The sequence below is a fragment of the Vidua macroura genome, chromosome 19 (assembly GCF_024509145.1).
Source record: "Vidua macroura isolate BioBank_ID:100142 chromosome 19, ASM2450914v1, whole genome shotgun sequence".
NCBI lineage: Eukaryota > Metazoa > Chordata > Aves > Passeriformes > Viduidae > Vidua > Vidua macroura.
Genome location: NC_071589.1, coordinates 9,984,239 through 10,003,876, shown reverse-complemented (window position 1 = coordinate 10,003,876; position 19,638 = coordinate 9,984,239). Strand labels below are relative to the sequence as shown.

At 40.8% G+C, this 19,638-nt stretch overlaps 1 protein-coding gene across 11 annotated transcripts in view; it reads left to right on the top strand.

The window, feature by feature from the left end:
* The window catches only part of PECAM1 (platelet and endothelial cell adhesion molecule 1), a 45,166-nt gene that overhangs the window by 6,003 nt on the left and 19,525 nt on the right, over nucleotides 1-19,638 (top strand). For 7 of the 11 annotated variants that reach the window (XM_053994981.1, XM_053994979.1, XM_053994978.1 and 4 more), the window contains exons 1-10: nucleotides 7,629-7,911; nucleotides 8,059-8,085; nucleotides 9,221-9,514; nucleotides 10,198-10,497; nucleotides 10,613-10,882; nucleotides 11,241-11,501; nucleotides 12,442-12,723; nucleotides 14,583-14,864; nucleotides 15,299-15,406; nucleotides 16,255-16,282. In XM_053994981.1, the coding sequence (XP_053850956.1) occupies nucleotides 7,878-7,911; nucleotides 8,059-8,085; nucleotides 9,221-9,514; nucleotides 10,198-10,497; nucleotides 10,613-10,882; nucleotides 11,241-11,501; nucleotides 12,442-12,723; nucleotides 14,583-14,864; nucleotides 15,299-15,406; nucleotides 16,255-16,282 (1,886 nt within the window). In that variant the 5' untranslated portion in view covers nucleotides 7,629-7,877. Of the gene's footprint in view, nucleotides 1-7,627; nucleotides 7,912-8,058; nucleotides 8,086-9,220; nucleotides 9,515-10,197; nucleotides 10,498-10,612; nucleotides 10,883-11,240; nucleotides 11,502-12,441; nucleotides 12,724-14,582; nucleotides 14,865-15,298; nucleotides 15,407-16,254; nucleotides 16,283-19,638 lie in introns of those variants that run through there. The other 4 variants (XM_053994977.1, XM_053994973.1, XM_053994982.1 and 1 more) reach the window with 2 other exon arrangements.

Sequence of the window (19,638 nt, the reverse complement as noted above, 5' to 3'; positions counted from 1 at the left end):
ATCTTTATTTGTGTTTCTGTGGAGAATTTTGTCATATTTCACATACATTTATCCTATGGCAGGCAGAGGAGTGGGCAGAGAGAGAGGGGAGCAATGGGGTGGGAAGCAGCAGTTGGACACAGGTAGATGCTGTGTCCAGCTGTCCTGAGATGTGGCTGATGTGAGCAGCAGTTTGGGACACAGGTGGATGCTGTGAGCAGCAGTTTGGGACACAGGTGGATGTTGTGAGCAGCAGTTTGGGACACAGGTGGATGCTGTGAGCAGCAGTTTGGGACACAGGTGGATGCTGTGAGCAGCAGTTTGGGACACAGGTGGGTGTTGTGAGCAGCAGTTTGGGACACAGGTGGATGCTGTGAGCAGGTGTCCTGAGATGTGGCTGATGTGAGCAGCAGTTTCTCCCGTGAGTTGTGTGGTAGAGCCATCCTGCCCTGCAGTTCAGAACCAGGGAGTCACTGAGGGTGGAAAAGGCCTCTAAGAGCATCGAGTTCAACCATTCCCCCAGCACTGCCAGGTCAACCACTAAACCCTGTCCCCAGGTGCTACATCTGTATGTGTTTAAATCCTTCCAGGTGATTCCACCACTTCCCAGGGCAACCTGTGCCAATGTCTAACCTTTTCCATGAAGAAATTTTTCCTACTATCCAATCTAAACGTCCTCCAGCTCAACCTGAGGCTGATTCCTCTTGTCCTATCACTTGTTGCTTGGGTGGAAAGACTAACCCCCACCTTTCTCCTTTTGGGCAGTTTTTCCAGCACTGTTCTAGGAAAGGAATTAATGAGATCACTGATCCATATCAAAGAGACACATATTTGCTAGAGATAGGGCAAGTGATAATATAGCTGAGACTAAGGAAGCACGTGGCACTGGGTGTGTTTTTAGCAGCAATATAATTTTTAAAAAACAGTCTAAAAAAGTCTAAAATCTATAGAAGTTTTAAGATGTTAATAAGTATTTATAGCTAGCCAGCTTGTTAAGAAAATATTTTAGTTGAGCTTCAAATATTAAGCTATAATGAAGTGAGATCTTGTACTAGAAGGTACAAATCTCATCAAGAATTTGAGTTCAACACTACTGCATAAACAAACCTGATGACTAATTTGATGAAGCAATCAGTAATACAAAGCTACATAATGACAGGCTTGGCAAGCAGATGTTTTTTCCTCTGGGTGAAGTAAATGTCAGCTATGCACAGGCAATGCCTTCTGCAGGACTTCAGGCCCTGTTGTACAATTGCTTACACAGAAAATTACTTAATAGTAATCCTTGTTTTATTTCTTATTTCTTTCTTTCCACTTACTGAAGGCAACAAAACAAGTCCTGTAGCCCTTCTCTGGGTCATACAGAATCACTCCCCAATCCTTGGCTGTTGCAGCATTGCAAAATTTCCTCACAGAATGTTGTGTACACTTCCTTCCTCCTTGTTTTTTAAATTTTGGTGGAGGTTTACTTGTTTGGGTTTGTTTTCTTTTTAAATTTCTTTTTAGACAGTCTCCACCCTCCGCTCAGAAATGTTTCTGATGTGGAAACTCTGTCAGCAAACTGCAAGAGCAGAACATCTTTTCCCAGCTGTCAGGAAGCACGTGTGAAAGTGCAGCTCTGGGAGGGAGGATGGGGCTGTTTGTGCATTTTGCTGTTGTGGGAGCCTGCTGTTGTCAGAAACCTTCACAAACAGCCCTCAGGAGCCCTGGCTGCTGGTGCTCACCTGCAACCCAATGCTTTTTCTAAGGAGCTGTGTGGGTAAAGGGGAATAGTTACACAGCAAAGGAGCTGTGAATTTAGCCATTCCTTCTAAAACATAAAAGTTTAGGTGTCACCAGAATCTCTCATGTACAGCAGCTTTCATGGTGTGCAGGCTCCCTCAGGATGCTCAGCCTGAGTGTCCAGGGAAGACAAGTGCTGGTCCAAACCCCTGGTTTCTGTTTGGAAGTGAGAAGTTTGCTTCCATCTGGATTGTGCTATTGCCTTTGGACTAGGAGGATGTTGGTTTTTTCAGCATGTGGACAAAGAGTTTTATAGCAGCAGTAAGGTACTGTGTGAGCTTGGAGTTCCCTTTTTATTAGATTTGCAAATTTCCTGCCTGGAATTAATGTGGTTGTACATGTAAAGAGAACTGGATAAACTTGACAAAGAATAATGAGCAGAACATTGCACTACAGAACAGAAGTCATCCAGCCAAAACAAGTAAGTTAAAACATCAGAAAGGGAAATATGTATCACTTGGTGCTGTGACAATATTCTGCCTCAAGTGAGCAGGTGGAAGGGAATAAGCCAAACTGAGCTCTCATTCACAAGGTCAGTTCTTTAACTTGAGGATGAAACTGCTGGGATAGTGTTCTGTAGTAAGGCTATGATGGCATCACACTGTGTCTGTTCTGTCACAGGCTTCCAAGAAATGTGTTTCAGCAGAATTATAAGAATTATTATATATAGTTATTCCCAGTCCCAGTTTCTCATCCTGAGAGGTCCTGCATTCTGGAGGAGCATCTGCTGCAATGGATGTCTGCAGAAGGTTTGCCAGAAATCACATGGACTGACAGTTATGTCTGGTGATGAATTAAATCAAGGCTTCTGTTTTGTCTGCAAAAAGGTTTTACTTATATAGGCAGGTTACTCAATACTCCTATTCAAAAAGGCTGTGGGGGGAAGTCTGCTGTTTATTTCAAGTACATGGTGTTTGATTGTGAGAGAATTGTTTGTCTGGAGGACAAGTAAGAGAAGAGGAAAAGATCTCTTTTCTATGCATATTTAAGGTAGCTTTAAATTTCTTCTGGGTATGAATGAGAACTTTGACATAGTGAATGCTTTTCAATTGATTGCAGATTGCAAAGAACATGTCAGCAGGTGAAAGGAACTTTTGGGTACCCAATTTAATAAACCTAGCAGCTCCCAAGTCCTCCAAAGATGAAATATTTTAAAACGGTATGTCTGTCCTCCAAATCATCTCCCAACAACAGAAAAAGAAAGAAAAAAAATGATGAAATACCAAAAACTGTGGTTACTAATGCATTTCTCTTGGGATAAATTCAAGCATCACTGCATGAAAAGTGTTCCAGAGAAATGTTTTCAGGAATTGCTGTAAGAGTGCAGGATAGAGTGCTCTGTTAGTTTAATTACTCAGCTTACTCACAGGTGTAATTTTAACTTTTTTTCTGGTTCCTAACTTCTGATAAAAGTTAAACTTCCCCCCCCACTTCCCCCAATACTTATTTAATGAAAAAACTGTTTAGAAAAGATCACATATTCCAGGACTGACTATATCTATTTTCCAGCCTTTTTCAAGCCTCTCTTGGTGTACTCTGAGGTGTATCTGAGGAGTATCTGCCCCCCTGTGCAGTCAGCCATCAGTTATATGAGCAGCAGCAATGGCTGGCTATGTGTGGGCACCTGCAGCAGATCAGGAGCAAATCAATTCTGCCTCTTGGTTTGCACAGGCTGCTGAAAGATTTTCTGTCAACTTGGATCAGCTCATTGAGTCAATACCAGCTGAATTTTACTAATGAAACCAATGTGGAATAATGCTTGTGGAATCATCAAGCACTATTAAAATAATGGTAAGAGAAGGAAAAATATTTCCAGGATTAATTCCCTCTGCAGCCAGAAGTTACTGACCTCTTCTCTGTCACTGCTGATACTCTGAAGGATATTACTGCAGAGCTTGAGGCTGTTTTCCAGCTACATCTGGAAATGCTGGATGTTAAAGAAATCCTGGTCCATTGCCAGTAAAGGACACTGTGTGACAGTGACAGTGATGTGTGTTTCTGAACTGAGGAACTTGTTCATCCAGTAGTGGACAGCAGCTAAAAATGTCCTTGAGGAGCTGAATCAGTCACACACTACTGGCACAGAGAAGGTTCGAGGTGTTCCCACAAACCCTGATCATATTGTAATCATCAATTGATTTCACATCTCTGAAAGAAGGAATTTCTCTTATTTGTCTGAAAGAATTTCTAAGGTACATGGAAGTGTGTGCTGTGAGAAATAAAAGTCAAGATAGATTTCTAGTGCTCTTTCCAGCGTTGTACTGCATCAGTGAGGAAGCCAAAAACCAAATAGTAGTAATTAGCTCCTGTTGTATTAAAAGGAGAAGTTCCAGGGTGAAAGCCTCAGTGATATTCTGCCATTATCAGCCTTCTTGTTCCTTTAATTAATTACATTAAACCTCCAGGTTTAATTTATGTTGCTGTTTGGAGGAAGTGTTGGATATCAGTCATCCTACGTTTAATTGTGAAAGGGGGCAATGAGGGAAGCCCAGTGTGCTTCACTGTCTTGCTCATCTCCCAGCAGATGGTGCCATTGTGAAATGTAATTTATACCCAGACCAACTGGGCAATCCAGAGTTTCTGTAAATTGTAGGTTGTGGAACTTCCAGACTTCTCAAAAAAAAGGCACTGTTAATTTCTTTAATATTCTTGTAAGTATTCAAATCCATGGAGAAAAATTAATTTTTTCTTCTTCTCTAGGGAGGTATAAAGATGTGTTTTTAAAACAAAAATAATTTATGCAAATGTCCCACTTTCAAGAGAAGAAAATATGCCCTGAAAATGTATGTAGAAAGAATTTGTTTCATTCCCAGCTCACCAGGGATTTGTCTAGACTTCTGAAAACAGCAATGTTGTTATAGTTCTATTATCTGTGAGTATACTGAAACAGGAATTGATAAGTAAGCAAAACAGTTCACAGCTCTAAGGAATCAGAGCAGTTAAACCATTATATGTGTCAGGAATTGAGGGATTAGAAATCAGAGCTGTTCTTGATTTAGTTACTGGAAAACTTGTGTTGACTTCAATGTAGATAGACATCGATTTCTAAATTTTTAAAATAAAATTTAGAAAAATCCTAAACATTTGTAGATACACCTCTGTAGCAGTGAACTGTATTTAAAATCAGTGAACCTACAGATGAAATGATGAGGAGCCTCCATGATCAGTGACAAGATTTCTGAGCCCAAAAATGTTTAATCAACAAATCAGTCAGTTAGAACTGGAAGGCAACACACACAAAGCCTTCATCTTTTCTGAAGAAAGTGAAAGTGCCATCAGGATTGGGTGTTTGAGACCAGGGGACCAAGTCTGGGGCCCCAGAAGTTTGGCTGCAGTTGGTGTGTGGGATGTGAGGTGTCCGTGCTGGAGGCCGGCACCGCGGCTGCTCTCTGCTGCGAGCGCGTGGAAACAAACAGCTGCAGTGTGCTGGGAACTCTGAGCTCCCCTTCCTGTCATAAGGGACCGGCTAAAAACACTCTATTTGCAGAGGGAAAAAATTTAAAATCTTATTCAGCATTTTCCCTTAGTTAGGGAAATAGGCTTTGCCTCTCATTTCAGCAAAGCTCTGTTCAGTTGCCAGAGCCGGTGGCTCTTAGGAAATGTCACATGTGAGCAAGTAGCAGAGGATCCAGCCAGTAGAAACAGGGATTGTGAATTCCCAGATGAGGTTTAGTGTGTAAGGGTCCAATTCATTTGCAGTAGATTAAATGTGATGGTTCCCGTGGGTTTCAAAGGGCATTTAGTCAGATTATAATGGCTATTCTGGCTGCTTCAGAAGGTGTGTTGCATTTCTGAGGTCAATCCTGCTTTTCCCACAGATATAATAGGGATTGAATAGAGTTTTTTATATTATGTGAATTAAAATAAATTCGATTTTATGTAATCCAGAAATATGTATCTTGAGAGATGGCATTAAAATGGCTGTTAGGAAAATATGTATTTGTGTTGCTGGCACAGGTACTTTAAGTTTGCATCCTTTAGGTCAATATGGTTTCCAGTTTAAGCATGGAAGATGGTATCAAAATGTTCTTGTGTGTTTAAAATGTTTTTCTCTCAAATTTCATGTTATTTTGGCCTAAATTCCTGCAGTAGAATTTAATTCTGGGGTTTTGGTCAATAGCAGCTTGATTTTCCTCTCCAAGACATATTGAGGCTTGTCAGGAATATGACAGTTTAATCAGCCTGTAGAATCTTGTGAAGTGGACTTCACTTGGGAGTGACATCTGGCAACAGCCTCCAGTTTTGGCACCATTAAACCTTAATCCTGAGCTATTTCATCCTAAAGCTGGCCTTTCCACTTGAACCTGGCTCTGACCTGAGCCCTGCTGCTCCACTCTGAAGGATATTGGCCCACCCTCACCCTCCTTCCCCCACTGGGGCTCAGAGGAACCTTTGTCCCCCCGTGGGAAAGACTGGTGTGGTTTTGCTGAGCTTTTTATGTCCTGCTGAATTCTTCTACGGGGAAAGAGGGAAGGGGAAAATCTCCTTCCTTCCTATTTTTTTGTTACCAGTAGCAAAAGTTGATTTACCTTTGTTCTCCACCTGCCATGTGTCCTCCTACTCTTTTCCTTTACCTGTCTCTGGGGACCGTGGTTGGCAGCTGGCCAAGCCGCCAGTCTTTTGTTGGTGGTTGTTTCAAACAGCCTGGACTGAGCAGGACAAACACTATTGCTAGTTACCAGCTTAGTCTTAATTGCTGTGACTATTGTGCCATTCTGTAAAACAGCCAGACAGGCCTCGTTCCTGCAGCCCATACATTGTTAAATAGATGAGTGTTTTCCTTCTGTTTCCTTTTGTAAAATTCCACGCTGATGTGGGTAATACCATCATTGACGTAGACTTACAGCTTTAAAATAGTGGTTTGGGGGGAAAACTACAGCTTTCATTCACCCCAGGAGGAAAGAAAGGGATTTCATATGAACAGTGAAGCTTATGAGAACTATCTGTCTCATTTATAGACTTCTGTGAATGTATTTTGTATTGTTTTATGCAGTGTTTTAACAAGCCTGGAAAATGTTGCTGGATTTAAAGGAAAGCATTGGCTCTGTCCACAGGGGGAAAAACAAAGAGCTGAGCACTCAGTTTTCAAGAATAACTAAATCACAGCTTGGGGAGTTCTGGGTCACACAACTTGAGAAACTTTCTGAAGGGCTTGGTTTCAACTCACTTTGTCTGGCCTGTAGGCTTCAGTCAGTATCAGGGCTGGAGGGAATGGCTTAAGTGTGACTTAAAATAGGTTGATAAGCTGAGAGGAGTATCCTGGACAATGGAGAAGCATTCTCTGTTTCAAATTGTGCCAGTGCTGCTGCAGATTTCTGCTGAGAATTGCAATTCCATCCGATTCTTTCCTGAGGGGTTTAAGGTTTGTGATTGTGTGTCCTGTGCGCTGTCCTAACTGCATAAAATAAAATCTGGTGCAGATCCATGTTTTTGATGTATGATGGTAGTATGAGAGATCCACCTGTCAGTATTCTAGTCTCACACAACAGTACTTCTGCTTTTTGAGAGAATTTGAATTTATTGTGTAACCAACAGTAAAGCTGTTCTTTGCCACAGCAAAAATGGAAGACCTAGAAATGGAGGTAAAGGGGGAAAATGCGTAATCACGTACATCTATTCTCTGAAAGAGTCTTCTGTTAGGATGAAGGGACGTATTTGCTCAAGTATCTGCTGAGGTCAAGTAGTAAAGGTAATTTGTGTTCCTAAATGGTTAATCATGACTTAAAAATACCCATATTGACAGGAACTGCAGGATAATGTCATTGGAACTTCTTGTTTTTTTTTAATACACCTTAAGAAATTAAACAAAGCAAATGCATGTGGTAGCGCCCTCAGGAAAAGTCGTCACTTCCTGACCAGTAATCTGCCTGGGAGCAGCAGATACATTCTCATTGTTTGCCATTTCCAGTTTCCAGTAATGGGAACGATTACTTGATCCAGCCAGTTTCTGCTGAAGATCTGGGAAAATGTACAATTTTTAATGGCAAATTTTTATCTGTTTCCATAAAACAATAAGGGAAAAAAAGCATAACGTGGTTTTGGTACCTGGAGGCATCACCTCTGATAATGAATATTGTTTTATTTTGGAATTAAAGTGTCTGTTCTTCAGGAACGAGATGTATCTTGCTCTTCTAGTGATTTTCTTGCAGTGTAAGTTTGATAAGTAAACCTCTGGGTGGGTACAGGTGTTTCTGGTTTGTCTGGGGTTGATTGATGCTTTTTACTGTTTTGCATTACTGTCTCTCAATCTGTAAGCTTTGAAAATAACATTTCTTCTCTTTTTTTTTTTTCTCTCAGGTTCAGAACTTTATGCTCAGGAGAAAGGTAGGGAATGGTAGATTTTTGTTGTTTTGTTGGGGTTTTTAATGTAGAAATTTAATATAACTAATTTAACTAATTCCTCAGTTGCAACATCTGTAACAGAGTTTATTTGGATTTGCTGTACAATAGCTCAGTATGAAATTTGGCTATATGAAAAAAAGGGCTTACTTGGTGGTGTTTCTTGGTATAGTGTTTAAATCAGAGATGTGCTACCTGAATAAAGGTTTTGGTGAAATCTTTCCTAGAGTAATTTGCTTTACTGAGCCACAAAAGAGGTGAGAGAGAAAATTAGCATTTTGTTTTGATGTGTAAAAATCCCTCTCATGCCCACAAGGAAGGAGGAAGGATAAAATTATAGAATAAAAATTAAGGGCACTATCCCCTGGTCTTGTGAAAGAATTGATCATTCAGAATTGCCTGAGCAGAGTTCAGAATTTGTGTTCTGAAAGGAACATGTTTACTTTTTATCTTATCATCCTGCTAGCTCCCAGCACGTACATTCTGTATGCTTCCTTTTTCCCATCAAAATGGAAAGAAATGGGAGAAATACTTGCTCCTTGCTGTCATGTGGATTATTCACATGCAAAGAAATTCACAGCTTTTCACTGATTTTATGGCCCAGACTCTCTCTAGCAAGGACACACTATAAATAGCTGGAAGACAAGGGACTTCTTTAGATGCAAGAAAGTTTTTCTATTTGAGTAGCAATTTCTAATACAAATCCTGACCAAAATGGGCATAGCCCAGAAATGTAAGTTCTAAAGGAAGAGCAAGTGAATGAACTAATACATCTTTCTCTATACTTGTTCCTTGAGATGTGAGAATATAAATATCAATTATACCAAGAGTCTAACAGTTGTAACATTTAAGCTACAAATTGTTTTTCTTGCTGTGGTTATAAAACCAGAATATATTTCTATGCACATACATTTCTATACACATATATATATTTATATAAATAGTACCATGAACTTTATTTCTAAAAGCACTTATCAATTCAAATGACAATATTACTATCAAATGAAATGTAAATTTTAAACTTATTATTTGTAATTTAAATGTAGCAGCTTGAGATAGCTGTGTTATGTTGGACTAATTTAAAATAAATATAACTTTTTCTTTTTTATTTTCTATCAAGTTTTTACTTTCAACAGAGTTGAAATCAAGGTTCAGCCATCTGTCAAAGTGAAGAATGGAGCTCCAATGTCAATCATCTGCCATGCTGATATTATCAAAAATACTGATTTCCAGCTGAAGCATAATTTTACATTTTTTAAGGATGGGAAGCTTGTGTTTATGACCATATCAGACAAAAAATATGCACAGTATGAAATACCTGTGGCCAAATCTTCAGATACAGGAGACTATGAATGTACTGTGAAAGTAGATGGCAAGTTGGGTTTCAGTAACATCACCTATGTTTGGGTAGCAGGTGAGTGTTCTGTCAGACACTGCAGATGAGATATACAGAGAGAGAACAACCTTCCAGGGAAGGAATAATAGTCAGTGCTTAAACAGGGTATCTTGCAAAGTGTGTTTTATCTCTGACATCACAGTACTTGATGAGAGTTTGATACTAATCCCCCATGTTAAGGCACAGAAATGAACTCAGGACCCCAAGACTCCAGGACAGATCAGTGCTAGTCAGGAATACAGTCTGTGCCCCTACTCTCCTGAGCCTCTCTTCCCTAGACTAGAGAAAGAATTATTTGTGAAAGTTGTGCCCACCCCAATAACCATGATGATGGGTGGGCAGATTCCTGGAAATGCCAGGGATGCTCAGGGTGTGAGAGCCATCACCAAAGCCAGCATCAGCCATAGGCCCCTTTTGTAGACAATGTTGTCTCAGTCTTGTTCTTTCATCTTGTATAAGAACAGATGCCACCTCCATCCATACACTTTCTAGATGTGTTCTTGAATGCAGGTGACATTTTCCCCTTGGAAAAGCATCTTGGACAGAATTTGTCAGCACTGAGCAGTTACAGGGTCATCTTTTGGTTCTTGTAAACTATTTGCATCTGTTAATCAGTATAAATCATTCCCACAGTCATCAGAGATACTGTTTATTTCAGGATTATGCAACGTTCTGTTTCTTTTCTTGTTTTCTGTTGCAAGGAATGACCAAGCCAATCCTGACTGCTGACAAAAAAGAAGTTTTAGAGGGTGAAATTGTGAAATTACGTTGCGAGCTGCCAGAAGAAGTACCTCCTTTAGTGTTCTTTTTCCGGAAGATAAAGACAAATTCAGTGCCTAAAGAAAAACGCATACTTGAACAAAACCAAAATTTTTCTGAAATGGAATATTATGTTGAAGCGGAAGATAATATTTTACAATTTGATTGCTTTGGCAAGAGACAAGTAAGATCTGGATGGGATAGCTCCCAACACAGCAACAAAACACTTGTTACAGTCAAGGGTAAGTTGTTTAACTTTTCTTTTTACAATTCTTTGCTAGCCATAGATAAAAATTGGGTCACATATTTATATGTATATCTATATCTATCTGTATGTTTGTGTGTATTCTCTTGCAGAATCATTTATAAAGCCCACTCTGATCACCAGGCCCTCCAATAACATTACAGAAGGAGACCGAATAGAATTTGAATGCTCAACTGTGGTAGCTCAAATGCGTGACATTGAAATCATCTTCCAGAAAAACAGAACAATACTGAACAGTGTACGAGATAAGAAATTTTTGAAATACTCTACAGTAGCTACTCAAGAGGACAGTGGTGAATACCTGTGTAAGGTGGAGCAAGGAGCAGTGTCTAAAACCACCAAACTGAATGTCTTTGTGTCAGGTAAAACATCTTAGATTTTACTCAAAATATTAATATTTAAATTTGGCAGAACTCAGGATCCAAGTGTAACCTCCAGGTCCAAGTGTAAATTTTCTGTAAGTTAAAGGCTAGTTAGATTTTAGTTTCTGATTTTTGCCCACCTATACTTCCCAACTAAAATAATACCCTCAAACAACCTGTGAAAAGTGGTTTCAAGCAAATGCTAAGCTTCTGTTTTCCCTGAAAATACAATAATATTAAAATAACACGATTGTTTTGTTCCCAAATTATAAACTATCAGTATGTCCTGTATTCTGTATACTTTGACATATTCTTCCAGGCTCATTTTGAATGAATCAGCTCTCTTTTTATCTTGCAGAATTATTCCCCAAGCCAACACTGTTTGCTTCTATGACTAAGTTGGATGAAAGTAAAGATTTAATTTTGAACTGCAGCATTAATGGTTTACGGAGAGCCAACTTCTCTATACTAAGGAAAAGTTCCAGTGGAGACATCCTGTTGAAAAAATCTAAAATCTTAGCAATTAAAGTTAATGTGAATGATACTGGATCTTACATCTGCAAAGCTGAAGTAAAAGGAATAGTCAAGGAGAGCAAACCTGTAAGAATAAGTGTTTATGGTGAGTTGACACAGAGGCTTAGAACCACCAGGGTGGGGGAAGGATCTAAACCAGAAGCTTATAAATAAGGACATCTATTTAAAGAATCAGTCTCTAGTACATGAACTAGCAGGTGTCTGTTAGTTCTTATAACATGAATTTCTGTTGGGACGTGCTTTAGCTGCAGAGGATTTGGTATGTTGTGATATAATCAAGTCATACTTTCCAGGGCTGGCCCTCGGAGTAGGGAGTTGGAATGGCTTCCTGCTGGTCCCTAGGTTCTTCTAGGGACCAGATAAACACTCATTCGCTACCATTTGCAGGAGCCAGGAATGTTCTGCAAAACTCTGATTTGAAGCTCTGTCAGTGTCAGCTTTGAATCCCTGCCCCTGACCCTCCAGGCAGAAAGCCAGGAGAGCCAGAGGTCACCTGGTTGGCTCTACTCTAGAAAAGCCAAGGGTTCATTGCTATAAACACAGCCCCCTCACCAGCTCACCAGGTATGAGTACTCCAGTGCCCTTCCCTCTCATGGAACAGGCACAGTGGTTCTCCAGTCAGTCCAAGGGATGAACTGGATTGTTCACTGCGCTGCTGGAACAGGGCCCTGAGGAGGAGCTGTGCAATCTCTCTCAGGTCATCCATGGAGCAGACTTGTTCCTTGGGTCAGAACTATTTTTGGAATTTGGATGATCCACAGCTGTGTCACTGATCCTTTCCTTGTTTTGCTTCATATTGTCCCTGTATGATGCTTTATTCAAAGTCAGATATGTTCTATTATCTATGCTATTGATTTGTTCAAGTCCCCTTATTTCCATTCTATCGATGAGAAAGAGCTTTCCAATATTAGACTGTGTGTGCAAACTAGCTAAATACTGTATATTTATGTTTTCTACAAAATAATATTGTGTCTTTTGGCCTTATGCAGTGTAATTTGCAGCAATTTTTTAAATTCACCTTTTAGCTCCAGTCTCCAAGCCAACTCTTTCTGTTGTCAGCGGTTCACCAGAGGTGGTATTAGGGAAGCCTCTACAATTAATCTGTCATTCAGTGATGGGAACACCACCAATAACATTCACATTCTACAAAGGGGGTGAAATGAGGAAAAATGTAACTAATGACACATATGCCATGTTCTTGGATGAAGATATTGGACTAAATGATAATGGAGGATACAAATGTGATGCTAGAAACAATCACTCCAGTGGTGCAAAAACTAGCAATATTCTAAATGTCACAGTGATAGGTAAGTCTCTTTAATTCTTCTTCTTCTTGTCTAATGTAATATTTAGAGTTTTGAAACTGTAGCAGCAAATGGTGGACTAAGCAAAATGGATGTGAAATGTTTACAAGTTCTTGCTCACTTGAGTTAAAATAGTTGCCTATCACAGCACAGTAGTCCAGGACCAGAGCAGAAGTCAATTCTTGATCTTTGAAAAAGAAGAGGTAATTTTTCTCTACCAAGGAGTTTTCAGCTTTGCATCCTGGTTTAAAACCAAATTGTGTTGGTCTTAATAAGATAAACTTGTGGTTAATAGGCTGTTTTCCTTCTGAGTTTTGACATTGGGTTATGTATGACTAGAACAGATAAATGCAGAATTGTTGCATTTCTTTTGAGTCAGTTGGGTTATTGCACACTCTCCACTTGCTGAGCTCCCAAACAGGGCTTTTTAGTACAGTATTTGCATTCACCCAGACTACAGCACCTTAGGACTCACCTTAAATTCATCAGTTCCACTCTTTACTAACAGTAGAGAGAAGCTGAATGATGAAACTCTGAAGAGTTTTATCTAGGGAGAGTCAAGGTATTTTGAAATAACAAGGTACAAATAAATAAACACAAAGCATAATCTTAGTCCATTAACAAGTGGCTATTTGTTTGCTGGAACTGGTGTATCCCAGCTGTCAGAGCTGTGGTTTGGAATATATTGTGACACTGTTTAGAAGTTCTGAAGAGAAGGTCATTGTTTGGAGCCTTGTTAGCCAGTCTTCCACACCTTCCATCCATCACTGGTGAGGTGGTGACTTCAGAGTCTCTGTATTCTGTCCTGTCTGTACCAGATCTGGAAAAGGACTTACGTTTTCCAGAGCAATTCTGTCTGTCAGGGGCTCAGTCATAGTAACCCATGTCTTATATCTAAATCTGCTTCCTAATACAAATAGAGCTTCTGTGACCACCATCTTTTCATATCAAATCTGGTTTCCTTCCTCTGCTTCTGTACCAGTGTTGCCTTAATGATTCTGTCTTTACATCTGCCTTGTGTTATCCATAGCTCTTCCCCAAACACCTTTATAATATTTCCAGAGAATTTTTCTGTGGGAATTTTAGCAAAACATGCTTCATATCCCAAACATTTTGCAAAGCTGCTGACATTCTACATGTCTTGCATCACACAATGTGTGTCCATTTTCTCCTCCTGTAATTACAAAGGCTGAAGTTCATCTGTTCCTAAGCTGGTTCTGTGTGTGCTCATATGCTTCATTTGTAAACCAGCAGTCTTAAAAACTATGGTTTGGCTATGCATATTCTTACAACTTCTTCAAATCCAAACTAACTTCTCTCCTTGTGTTTGCTATATTCTGTAACCATTAAAATTTGGGATTTGCTTTTGCTTTTGGAGAACTCGATCCATTATCTCCTGACACCCTCTAGTGTATATTAAAAGTTACAAGAACACAACCACACAGTTAGCATAAACCAGCATAATTCTACTTAACTATGAAAACAGAACTACATAAATTGCACCATAATTATTTAAACATTGGAACTGCTGAGTATATTATTTCTGGAAACTAAATCCATTGTAGGCTGAAGCCAGAGGGGCATCCAAAGGATTTTAAGGAAAGAAACTGACCTCTGTGGAATGGATATAATTTCTTCCTGTGTCTGCTTTGTTTCTTTATCGTGCCCTCTCTATTTCTGGGTGTATAAAAATATTTACTAGAGGATGCTGTCTGGCAGAGACTGTTCAGAAAGATTAATACTGTGCATTCAGTCTCTGTTTAACTAAGCACTAAAGCAAGCATTTCTACAATACAACATTTTGTCATCAAAGTTATTTCTAATAGTGCTAATATTTGTTTTCTTTGTGCCTTCCTCTGTAGTCCCAATCAGGGGTGCCAGTTTGGGCAGTGTTCCGTATGGAGAAGTAGAAGTTGGCAGTGATACTGCTTTCCTCTGCTCTGTGAAAGAAGGATCTTGGCCAATTGACTTCAAGTTTTTTAAAAAAACTGATCATGAAGTTCTTCTACATGAAGTAAGGGAATATTCAGACAGAGCCATATGGCACAAGAAAACAATGAAGAGGAAGGACACAGGGACCTATTATTGCATGGCTTCGAACCGAGCCAGCGTGGACGTGAGGAGCCGTCCAATAACCATCAGTGGTGAGCTCATTAATGATAAGCTGCCTATTCTGTCACCTTTACAGGTGAGGCCACCTGATTTGAGATGTTCCTCAGTGTAACTCCCTTACTGGAGTGGTTAATACCACCTTACTGGTGTTTTTTTGTTCCACTGCTGTCAGAAGTTAAACAGAGAGATGTCTTTATAAACGGAGATTGTCCATCTTACATAGAAAAATTTAGGGAATGCCCAAAAGCAAAAGGAGCAAGATGCAAACTAAAACCAAGCTGTTGATGTACTGAGCTTTTGGTCACAAAGGAGAGGCTCACTAGAGAATGTGGAACAGAAGTCTCTTCCAAGATCTTCCCCAGTGTGTAAGAAGGTTGATATGTAGTAAAATGAAAGGTCAGGAACTACAGAATTTGGTAATGTTGACCTGTAACTACTCTCTTAAACATGTTTTTCTTATTTGCAGTCATCTTAGCAGCTTGGCAGAAAGGAGTCATTGCTGCATTTGTCCTGACAGCCATGGCAGGAGCAGGAGCAGTTGCTTTGTGGTGGTTTTTGCATAAGAAGAAAAAGGGTAATGAATGGTTCCCTTCTCTTTGTTTGGGGACAAATATATTGCAGTTAAATTTGCATTTGTCTCAGCAGCTTGTGGGGGTGAGGCTTCAGAGATGACTAAACACAATTAAAAGAATCTACTTAGAAATGCTAGGTGACTCAAATTAGGCTACAAATGTGCTGAAGCTTTCCAAGAATATTGGGCAAAACATGTCACTAATAGTGCTGGCAGGCACTAGGGAAGCAAAGGTTATAAAATACAGGCCAGAATTACATTGTTCCCATGCAGTCCTAGGTCTGAAATTCAGCCTCAGGCAATGCAGAGGCAGACAGGGCCTGAGGAGGTTTCTGATCCCTTATAGAGCTATAACAATTTGATTTGGGGTCCCAACTCAGGTGTAATTGATCTACTTCTCTAGTCCTCATGAAGCAAACTTAGATTATTAGTTTACGGGATTAGGTTTTTTTCTTCCACTCTGTAATACAGTTTCATTTAGAGATTTGTCTTTTACCATTAAGGTGTTTTCTTTTAGGTCTAGTTATTTCAGAAAATAAGTAAATCTGATTTATCCTGTGATATCCGGTACATGGAAAATTATTTGGGAAAGTTTGGAGCATTTGGATGTCCCAGATTGCTTAAATTGTCTAGGTTAAAATCTGGGGTTTGGGATCTAGGGTTCTCTGTGAAAAAGAGATTTAAGGGACCTGGGAGATAATCAGGATATAAGACACGAGTTAATTAATTTTGTGATGGCCAGGAGAAATTACTCTGACAGGAGTAGACAATCGCTATATTTTTTTAATTTTTATTTTTAAATTCTTTACTTGTACAACCTATTAATATATGTTTTGTTTTTCTCTATCAAGCTAAAGGACCATCCATGGAGATGTCTGGGTAAGATGCCTTCCTGTCAGGGTTTCGGCTGGGATAGAGTTAATTTTCTTCTTAGTAGCTGGTACAGTGCTGTGTTTTGCATTTAGTGTGAGAATGATGTTGATAACACTGCTGTTTTAGTTAAGTACTGCTTACACTAAGTCAAGGACTTTTCAGTTTCGCACGCTCTGCCAGTGAGCAGGGGCACAAGAAGCCAGGCAGGATCGTGGCCTGGACAGTTGACCCAAACTACCAAAGGGATCTTCCACACCAGAGTGTCATTCCCAGTAGAGAAGCTGAGGGGGGAATTGTGTGGGAGGCACTGGTCAGTGCTCAGGGCTGGGCTGGGCATCAGTCAGCAGGTGCTGAGCAATTGTATTGAGCATCACTTGTTTTTCCTCAGTTTTACTCCGCTTTCTCTCTCTCCTTCTATTATTATTACTACTATTATTATTATATTTTACTTTATTTCAATCATTAAACTGTTCTTATCTCAACTGTTCTTACCTGGGTTTTACCTTTTTCCAGTCCTTCTGCTCGTCCCACTGGGAGTGGGGTGGGTGAGGGAGGGTGCTTAGTTACCAGCTGGGGTTAAACCACAACAGCCCTTTTTGGCACCCGACGTGGGACTCAAAGTTAGCAACAGATCTGACCAGTGCACGTTGAAACACGTTTGTTACAAGCATTCCTTGTTTAATAGCCTTTGTTTAATAGTGGTTTAATAGCCACTGGTCATGGTGTTGATTTGTTTGCTCTCAGAGCTGTGTTCTCCAACACCTTGCTTGCACTACTGCACCCTGTTGTGTTTGGTGCCTTCGGGGTAGGGCTGAGGGTATTGTTTTAATTCACCTGGTCAGGTCTTAGCGCTGCCATCACCTGTGCGTGGGGAGACACCTGTTGGGAATTATTCACAATTACATCTTTTACCCAATTCCCCGGACAACCAGCCTATGGAGGAGAGACGTCTTCCCACAGCCTCCCTTTCTTCTTCAGCCTAATTACCAGAGCACTTGAGAATTAGGAGAATTTTGAATACACTTGGGATGTTGGAACCAGCATGGTCCTATTGGTAGGAACCAGCAAGTGGCTGAATGTGGTTCAGCTCTTGTTTAGGGTCAAAAAATTATTTGCAGCTACTCCAACCCCCATGACAGGTACAGTGGGCACTCAAACTCCAGTTACCACAGACACTGTGATTACTCACCCCAGGAGTGGGTGATACAGCTGAACCAGAGGACCAGCCCCTGTCTGTAGCAGTTGCCCCTCAAAAAAGGAAGAGAATTGCACAGGAAAGATGGCTTGTTTAGTAAAGAAGGACAAAGCAGGGTCATAACAAGAACAGGAGGAAGAGGCAGAACAAGAGGCACTTGATCCCTATCCCTGAGTGATCTGTGGGATATGCAAAAGGATTTCAGCCATCATCCAGGTGAGCACGTTATCACCTGGATGCTCAGATGCTGGGATAATGGGACTGGTTGCGTGGAATTAGAGAGTAGGGAAGCCAAGCAGCTGTGATCATTTTCTAGGGAAGAGTGAACTGACAAGGTGATTGGAAGAGTAACACAAGTCCTCAGCCTCTGGAAGCAGCTCTTGCCAAGGAAAGGTATTTCTTCAAGGAAGATGTTCTGTTTCACCCAGACAAGTGGACCATAATGGAGAGAGGTTCCCAGTACAGCAGGGAACTAGCCATGCTTAGAGGTAGATAATTTATTATGACCCAAACAACACGTGGTCACTCACAGATCCAGATGAAGCCTAATGTGCACAAACCGTGTATCAGAAACGTGTACACCAGAGTGGTGTACTAACTCACTGGCAGCGTTGTCTGGACACACAAAGAGGCACCAGTGGTGAAGGCAGTGGCTCCCCAGCTCTAGCAGTACACAGAAAAAATCTCTTCCTCCCTTGTCCCTGCTGTGGAGAAACTGGTTGAGCAGCTCAAAGAGGATCTAGATTCTACTCCCCACATACAAGGTCTGGAATCTCAGCTGGTAACAGAAAGTCCTTTGGTCAAGGGAGAATACTGAGGGTACACACCAAGGGAGACCCTGGCTTTTTCTGCAGGTCTACAGAGACAATATGAGGAAGTGGGATAGAAATTCTATTTCAGCCCTACAAGGAAAAATAATCACAAGAGGGGGTTCTTCCAGGAAAGCTGCCGCTGCAGTCTGCAGTGGGCAGTTCCTAAGACAGAGTGGAAGGGCTGATCTTACTCCTGATCCTATGGAAAGGAATTCTACTCAATTTTCACAAGAAGCGAGTTGGATAAACCTATGGCCAAGACTATAGGGGCTCTGCCTCCAGCCATGTGGAAGAGAGGGACAGCCTTGTTTACTGGACTGTGTGGATCACGTGGCCCATAACGTCAGCCCCCCTGGAGTATAAGGCTGTAGCAGATACGGGTGCACAGTGTACCCTGATGTGATCAGGCTGTGAAGGGGCAGAACCCACTTGTGTTTCTGGAGGGGGATTCCAAAAGCTGACTGTTAGAGGCTGAAATCAGCCTGACTGGGAATGTGTGGCAGAAGCCCCACTAGGACTGGCCCAGAGGTTCCATGGGCATAGACTGTTTCAGGAGTGGGTACTTCAAGGACCCAGAAGAATCCTGGTGGGCTTTCAGTGTAGCAGCCTTGGAGATGGAGGAAATGAAGCAACTGCCTGGTCCCACCTCTTGGAAGACCCTTCTGTTGCAGGGTTACTGAAGGTTGACTAAAGCAGGTGCTGGTCGCTATCACAGCACAGCCCCGGCGGCAAAACCGCGCCAAGCCTGGGACTGCGGGAGGTGCTGCTTGCTGCTCAGGGCATCTCTTGTTTTCCTTGGGGTTTCCTTCTCTCTCTCTCTCCTCTTCATTGCTATTATTAACTTTATTTCAATTATTAAACTGCTCTTATCTGAATCTATGGGGTTTATCTTTTCCCAGTCCTCCCCCCAACCCCTGTGTGGCAGGGCTGGGGAGTGAGCGAGTGGCTGTCTGATGTTTATCTGCATTTGGGGTTAAACCACAACACTTGCTTTATGATAGTGGTGCAATATTTCTGTGTATAGAGGGCTGTAAGCCTTGCTTCACATGAATATAGCTTGTTACAACACAGCTGCAGACAATAGATGGCTGTGCTTCATATTCCACCTGCTAACACAACAACAGGATGAGGAAATACTTTAAAAATAGAAAAAAAGGCCAGCTAAGTGAAATACAAGAATGTCAGGTCTGTATCTGAATACATTTCAATATGGAATAAAACTGAAAATACAGAGGTCTTAAAGAAGAATAATGCAATAGGGAACATTTTTGACCTTAAAGTTTCCTTGTGCTTCTAAAGCAAAGGCAAAATTTTCATTAGTTTCAGTGGTTAAGAATATGTGGTAATCAGCACAG